Raw genomic sequence first — 15,332 nt, 5'->3', positions numbered from 1 at the left:
TGAAAACTTTTATAAATTTGGAATATGTCATAAGATATATATGTCATAATATATATTATTAATATTCAATATTTTTGGTGAGAAACTATAACTATATATATATCTTTTATATGTAAATAATATATTTTATAAATTTTGTAGATTTTAGACCATATAATAATTATGTGTTGCAAAAAATAAGTAAAAATCTTATTAGATCAAGTGGTTTATGATTCACATTAAAAGTTAGAGGTTATGGGTATAATCTCGTTTATGACTTTTTAATTGCCTATTTATTTGATAAAAGCAAATGCCCATATGGCTGCTGACTGGATGATGATTTGTCAAGTTCTGATAGATGATCAACGTATGATCGCTACGTAGGAAAAAGATGATGTGGCGACACCAGAGACATGCCATATATACGCTTTGAGATAGAGAATTATATATATATATAGAGATAGTGAAATTCATTAAACATAATACATTTAAATTTTCAAACATAAACTTTTCATCTTTTTATGTATTCTTTGGATTTATCAAGTTACATTCAAATGCGTTAAGATCTTTTTCAAATTTTAGAGCTTTTTCTTTTTTCAAATCAAAGCATCATATTGCTAAATCTTATTGAGACATTTCCTTTTATACTTGTCATTTTTTATAGGGATGAGCAAAAACCGAACTAAAAAACCGAAAACCGAAAAAAACCGAGAAAACCAAACCACTAAAACCGAAAACCGAACAATACCCATTAGTTTGATTTTCGTTTTCAAAAAATCGAACGGATCGGTTCAGGTTTCGGTTTCACAGGAAAAAACCGAACCAATCCAATGCACATATATGTTAATCTTTTTTTTTTTTTTAATATTTAATTATATCACTTTATATTTAAATCTATTTGTTATGGTTAATAAATATGTAAATGTTAATATTTTTAGACTTTTTTTACTATATCTTTTATTTTATATATATTAGAAGAGCTCTTTAAATTAGGAAAATAAAAAAATCTAAACCATCCATTTAAATTTAACCTTAAATTTCCAATCTTAGGTCAAGATGCTTACATCATCTTGGAATCCACTTTTAGTCGAACACCTTTTTAGCCCTCCAACTTCCACTTATTTTACAAAAGCTAATCGATCTTTTGGAGCTTGTCGATTTTTTTTCGTTTCATAAGATAAGATTTCAATATAAGTTTCATAAAATAAGATTTTAATATAGATTCCTATCAATGTGTATGGGATCAGATCAAACGAACTTTTACCAAAATTATTTCCAATACCAATTTTTGTTCAATTGAATCTTCATGTGTGAATCACATTTAGATCAAACAAATTTCGTGAACTTGTTGATTTCCGATACGAATCTAATTCTAAAATACAAGATGATTAGAATACAAGATAAATTTAAAATACAAGATAAATAATGTAATCAAAGAAATTTTTTTTCTTCATTACGGTTAATTTTTTTCTTCCCTTAGTTTTAATAACTTATAGTATATTTCTTTTTCCAACCTTTTTATATGTGTATACATTGAACTATTTTTATACGGTTTTCCCGCATTTCATGCGGGTTATACTCTAGTTAATTAAGGTACAAATTAACTAAAATCAATTGTATGTTTTGTTTGAAAATGCATAACGCACAATCACACGGTAATATATATATATATATATATATATATATATATATATATATATATATATATATATTATTGGTCATAATATTGAAGGATAAATTTGCAGAAACAACAAATATCCACACTAATAAAGATGTAATTATCTTGGGAGAAAAATAATATAAGATGTCATGACCCAAAGTCAAACTAATATTCATACAGAAGATCTACATCTAAACTTATATGAAACAAACAATACGTAGTTCTGCATCTTCCCTCTCCCTGTCCCATTCCACCAAGCCGGCCTCTTAAGTCTTATTCCGGCCAGTTGGCCAACCTTATGCAAAGCATGAGAATTATAATATATATATTCATAAATGAAATTTGACAAAACGTGTGTAGAATATCATACCTCTTTCGTATCCAATATCAGTTCACACCTTCACTTGGTGGCAATGGTTGTTGATACATGAAAACAGATACCACCCAAGAGATGATGTATTCAGCTCCTTATTTGAAAGAGTTATTATTATCATTGAAATATGCCTCATGGTCTCCAGACCGAAAGAAAAAAACAAAAAGCCAGCTTAGACAAACCATATGAAACACCAGTATGCTCTTTCATTAGATAATAGTGGAATCTAAATATACGAAAGTAATCCTGCCTCTAGGAGGTTCCCAGGCATCAATTATGTCTGTCAAGCCAATGGATACAATTTAATATATGGAGGCCAACAATTCGTCTCTACGTTACAAAATGTAGATTATTTAAAAAGTGGATCGATATATATTATGACAATTTAATTAAAAATACAGTCTTAAAATAATGAATTACATGGAAAACCTTATCAATTCCACGAGTGTGACGGTCTTGTTAATGGCTCTACCCATGGCTTTAAAGTTTATACTTAAATTTCTTCCGAGCTATTTCCCATAAAGCAAATATTATGGTTAATAGTGATATGAGATATTACCTCAAAGAACTCAATATAATTAAAACTAAAAAGCAAATGAAAATGAAGAATTCAAAGACAATGTTTATAAAACTACACGGTAATGGTTCCTATACTTCTCATAGACTGTAAATAAACAGTATTTCACAACAGGATAATTTTAAAAAGATGATAAACTCACCTTGGTAGTGAAAAATACACACTATCGATGGGCTCATTGTCCAACCTACCCGACCTCCCATACCACCACATTTTTAATACTAATGATAAATGAAGGAAGATAAAGAGCATAAGATTCATTAAAAACTAGCTTTGTACCCGTGCGATGCGGCGGACATAGGAAAAAAAACTGGTTAAGTAGTGATACCGTGTTATTACATGAATGTATGATTCAACTCAAGTGTTTCTTAATCCGGCTGAAAGTGCAAACCGCCGTTGTTGTGTTAGAGTGAACATTTTTATGTTGATTGATTATTAAATTCAGTAACGCATGTGAGCTTTTTTGGTATACTATGTGAGCAACTGCAGGGAAGGGGTACATGTAAAGGTTTTTTTTAAGGGTATTTTTGGAATTTCAGGGATAAAGCGTTTGATGGTAGCATAGATTAAAAGGGTAAATTAGATATTTTAAAGGTAGAGTGTTAAATTTTAGAGGGTAGTTTGTTTATATAGATTGTATAGATAAGAATAAGAAGCCATAAGCTGAAAGAGGGAACTTAACATTCCATAAGCAATTACATATTGTCTTGTCACATAAAATTTTCTCATATCACTCCGTCCGCAAAGATATACATACCGATGGAGAAGGTCACCATGTTTGTTCTCTTCAACAGCCCAAGCATCCTGTCCACACATACCAAGTTGTAAGGATAGCCCCTGCTTCATCCCGAACAACATCTAGGGTATTAACCATAGGTTGGTAGGTAGATAAGGCTTCCTTTGTAACCATATCTCCATCCAATACAACAAAATATTAATCGGGAAACTCCTTTTCCCTCTCTAATTAGTTCCTTCACTTGATCGATAAAACCATCAGATGCATGATCTGAAAAGAAGTCTTGGGGTTTCCAACTTTCCATTTCATTATTAGATAGTTTACGTATTTTTAGTCATATAATTTTTCTTTAATAGATCATTATTGATAAATAAGAATTTAAGAAATTGAAGACATTTCATCTATTAGGTACAAATAATCAATTGTTTCTTCCATTCTTCCTAATCTACTAAATCTTTGGGGTTAATTTCTTTTTTTTTTCAACACGCCCCTGATCAAGCTCATAAGAGAGATACATGACTCATGTTTCTGATAGCAATAACCAAATAATAACTAATGCCTTTGAAAAGTTCGATAGTGATGTTCAAGTATGCATAATTATTTCAGAATTGAAAAATAAGATTTATGAGTTACGCTGGCTCCACCCATATGTACTTGAACCGACCTTTACTTGGTTGAATCCGTGCAATTTCTGTAATAACGTAAAATAAGTTTACTGTTACCGATTGGTTAGTTGTAAATACCTTTAGATCGAAGCTAATATATTCTTTGATTTTTTTTAGAAGACATTCGCTTTATATTGACAAACTAGTCCTAATACCCATACGATGTACGGTAGTTATATGGATTGTATTATAAAGAAATATGAATATGCTTCATAAATGATTTGTGAGTACGAAATAAAGTGTGGTTAAAATAAACCGATGATTGAAACTAAGATATAATAAACAGTATTGATAAATATAATATATGTTTAGTTAAAGTTTTGGATTTTCATTAAATTTTTACAATCACATCAAAATCGGAACTTGTAAATATAGTGGATGACGACAAATAATCTTGTAATTTTGGATCGTAAACTTCAATTTTTGAAGTGTTTATGCTAATAACTTATTATAAGTAATATAATTGATAGGAGATAAAGAATTAAAAAAGAAAGAGAGAAAATTTTATTAATGAGAAAACGATGAATCAAATATGGTTATTATGTGTATTGTATCTATATGTCAAGAGTTAGAGTTTAATTCTAAGTCTAATAAGGAAATTAAATGTATATATTAAATTACGCCACGTGTTATTTCAAGATTATCTCAATCATGTTTTAGTTTAATAATATATATATTAAATTATTAAATTTATTGTCAAAAAATAAGATTGGTGATGGAAATCTATATTTATGGTAATAATGAACAAATATAATTTTTAATATAAGAGTCATAATTTTATTAGGAATCTATATCTATATATCAATTAAATATTTAGAAGTTTTAGTTGTATATGGAATCTAAAATTTAAAAAATATATAAATAAAGATTTAAACTGATACGTATCGCTAAATAAACACGCCATGTGTCGATCAAAAGATGTCTCATTCATGTTTTAGTTTATTGGTAAATGCCACAATGTTTTTCGTTGATCCGCATCCGCCCATGCCAGACCTTCAGGAATTGAAAGAAAGACAAGGTTTTTCTTTAACAAAATTAAATTTCATACTCAATACAAAAGTTTCTATTATAGAAGTGTAGTAATCTTATACGGATTATCGTTTCTAACCTTTTAGTGTGCAGTCGACTAAATAATCAGTCAAGGCTGAAATTACGTCTCCATAAAAGCACTTCCTTAGTCCCCATAGCGAGTTTCCATAATCTAAAAGAAAATTAGTTTGCTTTTTCCGATTTAGAAAAGAGAATGAGACTTAATTCACATAAAAATCATATTCAAATAGATGATCAATGATAATTATTGTGTGTGATGACTGATGGATGATGAATTTAAAACTTTTTACCTGGACATTAATGTTAGAATGTTCTTTTCCTAGCCAGTCAAAATCCAATGCTTAATAGCATCACCAAGACCAGATGTCAATTTTATATAAATACAGCTCTAACGGCTGTATTTAACGTGCATAAAAAAACTTGTACCTTCCATATTAAAAGCTCGCCCCCTGATTTTCATGGTAAATGTACAAACAATTTATGCACCTTAAACACAGCCCTAAGACTGTACTTAGCAAACCCTAAAAATTTGTGTAAATTTATACAATTTATGAGGACGGTTTAATACACCTCAATTAAAGTTAACTGAACATATATGGAGGTAAGAGTCAAGCCTTCAGGTAATAAGATTGGTATAATCAAAGACAATCAACAATTCAACATACATGACATAAGTTAAATCGACAACAGCAGCAGTATTAACAAATCAATTTCCTTAACAAAGTTCTGACAATAAAAATCAAATGATCGCTCATGGTTTTAGCATTATAACCCAACATGGTGAAAAATTTGAACTCCATAATATACACAGATTCAACTTTTGTAAATAGACTAACAATCAAAAGAACACCTTTTAGTTATATATACTACTCAAAAAACTCAGTAATAACTATACACAAAAATCAAACACCTTTTATGCAACATCGCAACTCTTATTGTGTGGTTTTTCAAACACATATCAGAACAAATATTACCATGATAGATTGACATTTATTATCTGTTGAATCTTGGATTCGCTGACAAGACTTGCTCGCTGACGTGTGTCGTTAGCGAGTTATCAGCGAGTCCAGTGACTCTCTTCAGCGGGTTCTATGCTGCCCAATTTGTTGGTCAAAGCGGGAAAATTTCAAACCAAACGAAGACAAGAGTCACATGGTGGTTTTTCCAACTGTAATTTGCCTTGTATGACAAAGGTACAGTTGGGACCAAAGCAATGGTTTTCTCTTTCATACCCGATTTGGTAAAGAAGACAAAGGCTTCTGCATGCAAGTATTTCGAGCCAATGGAACGTCGACAACCACCATCTAGTCACTATCAAAGGAAGGCTGTGTTACCCTAATTCTCCTCTATAAAAGGCAACACAGTCGCACCACTTACTTTGTGTTTGTCACCATAAAAGTGTGTGTCACTTTTCTTGTAATTGTTCAAGTTTGTAGTGTGTCTAGACTTAGCAATTACTTTGTTCATTTGTATTCTTGTAAGTCAAGTTGTAATATCGATCATGTATTCATCGTTTAATCAATGATACATATGATTAGACTTGCTTAGATCTTTTGTGTTTGAACTTGTTATTGTTCTTGTTATTTACTTTATGTTCTTTACTTTCTGCCTAGTTAATTATAATACAAGTTGTGCATTCGTGGACCATCATTATCAAAACTTGAGAATTGCGAACAATATATAAATTGAAAACATGATAGAGAAAGAAAAAAGAAGGCGAAATTGAATTGGGCTATGGAAATTACCGAAGTAGACGATGAGTGACATATAGAAAGAATTGATAATCTCATCCATCCATATCTGTTTAACAGCAAAACCGAAAGGTTAAACACATATTCTGTAACACCCTGACTACGGCGGAAAACTCGGGATGCAAGATAAAGCACACGCGCACATGGATGTTACATAGGAATAGCTAAATGAGTGCATAGATTAAGCATAAATAGTCGATTTCATAGTTCAAATAAGCAAAAGATAAGTCATCACACATAGGTTCAACAAAACATTCAAATTAAGATAAGTTCCCTCATAGGGGAAACGGTTAGGCATATTGCCAACTAGCACATAAGAAGGCATGCAAGACTCCCAATCCTAAGCCTGAAGTCTGCTACGAGTCCCATGCTACCAATCCTAGCCACGATTTGCTTGGTTACCTGAAAGGAATACTTAAAAGAGTCAACACAAAGGTTGGTGAGTTCGTAGGTTTGAAATCATGATTGAATGCTTATAATCCTCATTTGAATCGCATATAGTTTATTTGAATAACCACTTGCAAGCATTAATAGATTGAATGAATGAGATTTATGCCGTCAATAGAATTCGTGAATAACATAGTATGATGTGGCTATAGGCCTGCCTACGGCACATAAGTATGAGTATGTGTATAATCGTGCACTTACGGTACCTGGCTAGTATGTATCAATCGTGCACTCACAGTCATAAACATGAAATGGCTAGTATGTATCAATCGTGCACTCACAGTTATAAACATGACATGGCTAGTATGTATAGCATAAAGTAGTCTAATAGCCCTAGAATAAACAATGAAAGCAGTTACGACATATATAAAAGCATAATTTGTATTCCTTTCACCCCAAAATATAAGTAAAAGGGGCTACGAAAACTCACAGTGATCTGGTACAAGCGTAGTTTATAAGCACAGAGAACAAGCACAGAGATAGATAGGTTTTATCTATCGAAACCCAAGTACGTCTTGTTGGAAACCTATATACGAGTCATTGCCCATAGATAAGCACACGTATTAGTTCTTGTGATTAATTAACCATTGAAAAGCCCTTGATGAACTGATGATTTGGTCCTTAAAGATCCTTGAACGTTTTGACTCAAAAGGAATTTGAATGGACTTTAAGTACTTGAATTGGACTCGTTCTGAACGTCTTTGAACTCACACACATGAAATTATAATGTAAATTAGTTGATCATGTCTTTAACAATGAACTTTAGCCTTAAGAACTTAATTTGATTGCTCAAAGAACTTGCACTTAGATGATTACGATAAATCACAACTTTAATGTATTCGATTAGGGTTTGTACAATGTACGTAACTAGATCGTTTTAGGAACTAGCTTTACTGTCAAAATATAGTCTTGAATGTGATTAATCAAGTGGTAACGATGTTAAGGATTGATTTGGTGATTAAGTACATGATTAGATCGTTTTAAGTGTGATAGGTTATAGGTACTAGATCATTTTAGGGTTTCAGAGTCGTCCTAGGTTTCCAGTGTCCAAGACCGTCCCATCTGCTAGCTCAAGATCGTCCCACCTGATGGCTCAAGATCGTCCCACTTGATGGCTCAAGATCCTCTCATACGCAAGATCGTTTCAAGGTTACTTGGTTCAAGGTCGTTTCATGTTTAAGCTAGGTCAAGATCGTCTTAGGTGTCAAGGCTTAAGACCGTTTCAGTAGACTTAAGAACAAGAACAAGATCATTTTCGATTCAAGTACACAAATTGAGCGAAACCGATCTTAGAAGATTAGTTACCCAGAGGTGTACCAAAAAAACAACACATCACAACACAACATCCAACGAGATCCAACGAGCAAGCACGAAAGAACAAAAAAAAGGCTTCCCTAGGATGATCTTGGTGATCAAGATCGTCCCATTGCCAAGATCTTTCTATCCTCAACAAGCACGAGCACACAAGGAAAGTCTAGGTCGATTTCAGGACTTGTTTGGACATAGCACTAGAACATATATACACAATAACACTATCTCATAATACTTTTACTGATTTCAAGATCAAATATAACATAAACAAGTCGTGGCACTCAAGAACAAGTTGTGCCTTCATATTCAAAAACGGGTTTTGTGGATTAAAGCATGTTATGACCCTAATTTGTTCATAAAAATGTTACTAAAAACATTTAGACGTAAACCCATTAACTATTAATACGATTTTTATTCAAAAATAGGACCAAATCATCAAGAACATAAACTTGAAAAAGTACATTTTTATTTTGATTAAAAACCCATCAATGTTGTTGTTACCTGTAAATGATTCAAGAAGTGTGTTTTGATTATCACAAGGATGCTAAAAGTACAAATGATTTTGATTTAACAATCCAAATCGTTAGATGCTCTTGTGTGTGTTTTATGGTGGCTGAGTGTATGTTTTAGAGAGAGGAGGAGAGGTGGAAAAGATGAAGAGAATGGGTTTCTCTCTGTAGCTCTCTATTTATAGTTTTCCAATATTAAATGAACCTAATAAGTGTAAGGGCCATTTGCGAACATTTTGAACTAGAACTTTTATGAACACGAACGTTTACGAACCGAACTTTAATATTTTATCAATCTTAATCATAAGCTCGTCATATAAACCAAGATTTGAGATCAAGTTGACCTTCATATAGGCACATAATTTGGTCTAGAGCACGTCAAGAACTTAAATAAATTGAACTGCCTAGCCGTCCTAATGGCGAAAGTGCGGTTCGAGGAACTTATTTAGTACATTTCTAAGACGGTTGTTATATTCTCCCCTACTTAAAGGAATTTCGTCCCGAAATTCTGATTACACGTCAGGTTTTCATGTTACGATTCTACACCAAGTTAACAAGCATCAAGTTGCACGTTAAGTTTCAAGTATGTAATCACACATTAAGTAGCAAGTAGCATGTTTGACATTGAGTTTCAAGCATCACATCGCATAGTAATCATCAAGTGTCAAGTTAGGCACTAGGTTCTTAAGTTTACTTACTAGTTTGAGGTGTCGAGTTAAGCGAATAAGTGTGGATACTTAAGTTTCATTTGATCTTCTCGCTCCCAAGTAAACTCTGGACCTCTACGGGAGTTCTAACGAACTTTCACAATGGTATACTTATGTCTCTTGAGCTTTTTGACTTCTCGATCCATAATCTCAACGGGTTCTTCTTTGAAGCTTAAATTGCTATCTACTCGTATCTCGTTCAAAGGAACATATGTTGCTTCATCAGCTAGACACTTCTTGAGGTTCGATACGTGGAAGACATCGTGCACGTTACTCAGCTCTTGGGGAAGTTTCAAACGGTAAGCTACTGCACCAACTCGTTCTATAATCTCAAACGGTCCAACATATCTTGGAGCTAGTTTCCCCCTCTTTATGAATCTGACTACGCCCTTCCAAGGCGATACTTTAAGGATTACTCGATCACCAACCTGAAACTCTAGGGATTTCCTTCGGTTGTTTGCATATTTCTTTTGCCTATCTCTTGCCTTCATGAGGTTCTCTTTGATTTGAGAAACTTTTTCGGTAGTTTCAAGAATGATTTCTGGGCCTATTAATTGCATGTCTCCGACCTCGTGCCATGAAAGCGAGGATCGACATTTTCTTCCATACAAAGCATCAAAAGGCGGACACCCAATACTCGAATGATAACTATTGTTATATGAGAATTCGACTAGTGGGAGGTGAGTATCCCAACTTCCCCCAAAGTCAATGACACACGCTCTTAGCATGTCCTCTAGTGTCTGAATCGTCCTCTCACTCTGTCCGTCTGTCTGTAGATGGTAGGCTGTGCTCATATCGATTTGCGTTCCCAAGGCTCGTTGCATCGATCTCCAAAATCCTGATGTAAACCGACTATCTCTATCACTAATGATTGATACTGGAACGCCGTGCTTAGCTACAATTTCCTTAAGATACAGACGCGCATACTGCTCCATCGAGAAATCTTCACGTATGGGTATGAAATGAGCTGACTTGGTCAGTTGATCTACTACCACCCATATTGCATCTTTACCACTACTTGTTCCTGGTAACTTCGTGACAAAGTCTATGGTAATCTTTTCCCACTTCCAACTGGGAAGCTCTGGTTATGTTAGTAGCCCTCCTGGTTTCTTATGTTCTGCCTTGACTTTTAGACATGTTAAGCACTTGCTCACATATACTGTTGCATCATTCTTCATCCCTGGCTACCAGAATAAATCTCGAAGGTCTTGATACATCTTGTCCATTCCTGGATGAATAGAATATCTTGATTTGTGCGCTTTGTCCATTATCAACTTTCTTAATCCACCAAACATCGGAACCCATAGTCTATCAGCAAAATAAATTGCTACATCTTCTCTTTGCTCAAATTGTGCTCCCATACCTCGTAACCCTTCTTTGTCAATGTTTTCTTTCTTGATAGCTTCTACTTGCGCTCCAACAATCCTACTCTTCAAACTGTTGTGCACGGTAATGCTCATGGCTCTAATTCGTCTTGGCTTAACTCTTTCCTTCCTACTCAAGGCATCTGCTACTACGTTTGCCTTGCCTGGATGATATTGAATCTCACAATCGTAATCGCTAAACAACTCTAGCCATCGTCTCTGGCGCATATTAAGATCTTTCTGGGTGAAGATATGCTGAAGGCTCTTATGATCTGTGTATATCACACTCTTTGTCCCGTACAGGTAGTGTCTCCAACATTTGAGTGCAAAAACGATAGCTCCCAACTCCAAATCGTGAGTCATGTAATTTTTCTCATGAATATTCAGTTGGCGAGAAGCATATGCAATAACTTTGCCTCGCTGCATCAGTACACATCCTAAGCCTTGACCCGACGCGTCGCAATAAACGATAAAGTCATCGGATCCTTTTGGAAGACTTAAGACCGGTGCATTACATAGCTTCTCCTTCAATATTCTGAAAGCTTCTTCTTGTTACTCTCCCCAATCGAAACTTCTATCTTTGTGCGTCAACAATTTAAGAGGTTGTGCGATCTTTGAGAAGTTCTTGATAAATCGTCGGTAGTAGCCCGCTAAACCGAGAAACTATCTGATCTCTGTCGGTGTCTCTGGCCTTCTCCAATTCTCTACTGCTTCTATCTTGCTGGGATCAACCTTTATTCCATCCTTGTCAACTACATGACCCAAAAACTTCACCTCTTCTAACCAAAATTCACATTTCGAGAATTTTCTGTACAACTTTTCAGCCCTCAGAAGTTCTAAAGCTTTTCTCAGATGTACTTCATGCTCTTTCTTAGTCTTCGAGTAGATGAGAATATCGTCAATGAAAACAATGATGGATTGATCTAAATAGGGTTTACATACGCGGTTCATTAGGTCCATGAAAACGGCAAGTGTGTTTGTTAATCCAAACCGCATCACCAAAAACTCAAAGTGTCCATATCTCGTGCTAAACGCTGTTTTTGGTACATCTTCTTCACGGACTCTTAGCTGATGGTAGCCCTAACGAAGATAGATCTTAGAGAAGTACTTTGCGCCTTGCAACTGATCGAATAAATCATCAATACGCGGTAAAGGATATCGATTCTTAACGGTTAACTTGTTTAGCTCGTGATAATCGATGCACATGCGAAAGGATCCGTCTTTCTTCTTAACGAATAATACCGGTGCACCCCAAGGTGAAGAACTCGACCGAATGAATCCCTTGTCTTGTAACTCTTGCAACTGTGTCGCGAGTTCTTGCATTTCAGAGGGAGCTAAACGGTATGGTGTCTTTGATACTGGAGTTGCATTGGGTAGGAGATCGATTCGAAATTCAACTTGTCGAGACGGAGGCAATCCCTGAACGTCATCAGGAAATACGTCGGGAAATTCATGGACTATCGGAATATCTGCTAGTTTGATTACTTCAGTTGTCGTACTCATTAGATTTCGCTTGTTTGACTCAGATCGTTCACCTTGGATTTCTAGTAAGCCTCCCCCACTTAAGGGGATTCTAAGGATTTTTGTGCGACATACAATGGTTGCATCTACGAGGGATAACCAATCCATCCCTACGATTACATCGAAACTACACATATCAAATGGGACTAAGTCTATATAGTATGAATGAGTATCAAGTGTTAACACACATTTAGGCAGAATTTGGTTAAGTTTAGAGATTCCACCACTAGCTACTTCAATTTCGTAATATGCATGTGTACGAATAGATTTCACATTTATAGAGCACACAAAGTTAGTGGAGATAAAGCTGTAGTCGGCACCCGAATCGAATAACACAGTAGCTAAATGGTTATTTAAGAGAAAAGTACCCGTGACAACGTTTGGATCATTAGCAGCTTCCACAACATTCAAAGCAAAGACTCGGCCCCTGGCATGCTGGGCTTGGTTAACTCGCGGTGGATTAGGAGCTGCAATTTGTAGTGGATTCTGATTGACTGCGGCTGGTGCGGGTCGTCTAGCAACTCTGGGGCAAACATTGCGATAGTGTTCAATACTGCCACACTCATAGCATGCCCCTCTATTGGCTGGAGGATTTCTGATGTTCACTGGTGCAACATTCAGTGGTGCCGCTGGAATTTTGGCTGCTCTGCAATCTTTGACTAAGTGCCCAAACTTCTGACAATTCTGACAAAATCGACATGGCATTGCTGCTGGATGATGATAAGTACAAGTAGCACACAAAAGAGATTGGCCAACATACGCCCTCTGTCCTGGCTCAACTGCTCCAAACACCTTGCCAACTCTGGTTCTCTTGTCGGTTCTGAAATCTCTCCTCTTATTGGTTTCACCAAAGTCCCTCTTCTTCTCTCCAGACCTTGCCAGTGCTCCAGCCCTAACCAAATCATCGGTCATAGCACTGGTCCTTCGAATAGCTTCTTCAATGGAGTAAGAAGGAATGCCAGTCATAGTGTTGCGAATCTGAGGAATGAGGCCATAGATGTATCTCTCAATCAACTTTGACTCATAAGTCACCAAGTCAGGTACCAATCTAGCTAGCTCTTGAAACTTGCTGGTATACTCTGCATGTCCAGAACCCACCATTGTATGGTGCCAAAACTCTTGTTCAATCTTTTGCATCTCATTCAGTGGACAAAAGCGGTTCTTCATCATTTCCTTAAACTGATCCCAAGGTGTTTCCAAAGTAGCAATTCTATCCCGGGCTCCTAACAAAGTGTTCCACCAAGACAGTGCATCATCGGTGAATGAACCCCCAGTGTATCTTACCCTCTGATGAGATGGACATTCGCTTATGTCCATGACTGCTTCCATTTTCTCCAACCACTTCATAAATACACTTGCCCCTCCTTTTCCATTGAAATCTTGTGGACCACACTTCTTGAATTCGGTGTAACTGCAACCTCTTCTTCCCATTGCATACTCATCATCTCTGGGAAACCTCCTGAGTCCAGGGCCCACATGCACACCATCCCCAACAAACTCTACTTCGGGGTCAAAGTCCTCTTGTTCTTGGTTCACTTGCTCTGGTTCAACTCCCTCCGGTTCAACTACAACTTTAGGTGCTCTTCGATTCTGATTCGGGACAGCACCCATTGCGGCAGCCACTTGTTCCACAATAGTTGGCATTGAAGCTGCCAACTGTTTGGCAATGATAGTGGCGAAATCGGGATTTTTGACATGACCCATGCCGCCACCACGGCCTCTACCACGGCCTCTTCCTTGTTGGCCTCCACGACCACCTCTTGGATTACCACGACCACCTTGATTAGCTTGAACCTCGACATTTGGGTTTGCTCTTGTTCGCACCATTTTCCTATATATTAGGAAAAGACGTGATCTGCGTTAGATTGAGGAAATAGTCGTTTGTGACGTCATTTACGCACTCTCAAACACACTCGCGTTAGTTTTCTAGAATTCTATACATTTATGCTTTCATATCGCACGCAACTCAAGAAATCAAGTATTACGTCTGTAAATAAGCATTATCATCAATGTCAATCATGCAGTACAAAGTAACATTATAATAAAATTTTCAATTCATGAAAGATAGTTTGCAGAATGAATAACATAACCATTTCATTTTAAATTAAATTTTATATCCGCTTAACTTTCGACAGCTAAAGCGCGGTCCGAATCTAACACCTGCATCCGTTGCACTATCGGTGTATGTATACAAGGTGTACCAGCGGTTAACCCTCCACACCCCTAGTACATCTAATGCAAGGTCGGATCACGGTACTGGTATGCTTTCTAGGTATTGGCAAAGGTATGTATACAGGGTGTACCAGCGGCTAACCCTCCACCCAACCAACACCCATTAAGCAGCCCAGGGTTGCTACCACACTCTAACTATCTTAGGTACGATCCATGTTGCTAACATTTCCATAGGTACATATGCCACACGCAAAAAGTTGATCAGGCTTTTCTGTGATGATATATCGCCATACTTCTTTGCTAACAACACATCATCTCGCTATCACATTATTATAACTTAAATTTAACCCATCTCATAGATTGAATACCAATAGCATGAATGTACGTGGCAAGGTAGCATGGTCCTAAGGTCTGTGCAGGAATAAGTGCAATAGCATGAATATCGCAGATATAGATAAGATTCATAAAGATTGAATGCACATATAATTCCTATCATGCATGCTACGTGCA

At 35.9% G+C, this 15,332-nt stretch overlaps 1 protein-coding gene across 1 annotated transcript; it reads right to left on the bottom strand.

Moving 5' to 3' along the window:
- Positions 1–10,949: 10,949 nt before the first annotated feature.
- Positions 10,950–14,477, bottom strand: LOC122610141. The gene is made up of 4 exons (XM_043783134.1): positions 14,004–14,477; positions 12,372–13,937; positions 12,068–12,209; positions 10,950–11,293 (listed from the first exon to the last, which is right to left on the bottom strand). The coding sequence occupies exons 1-4, from the start codon at positions 14,475–14,477 to the stop codon at positions 10,950–10,952; spliced, it is 2,526 nt and encodes an 841-aa protein (XP_043639069.1).
- Positions 14,478–15,332: the final 855 nt, after the last annotated feature.

Source organism: Erigeron canadensis, chromosome 8, assembly GCF_010389155.1.
Source record: "Erigeron canadensis isolate Cc75 chromosome 8, C_canadensis_v1, whole genome shotgun sequence".
In the NCBI taxonomy this organism is placed as follows: Eukaryota; Viridiplantae; Streptophyta; class Magnoliopsida; order Asterales; family Asteraceae; genus Erigeron; species Erigeron canadensis.
The sequence above is the reverse complement of the archived record's forward strand: the minus strand, read 5'-3'. Positions and strand labels throughout refer to the sequence as shown.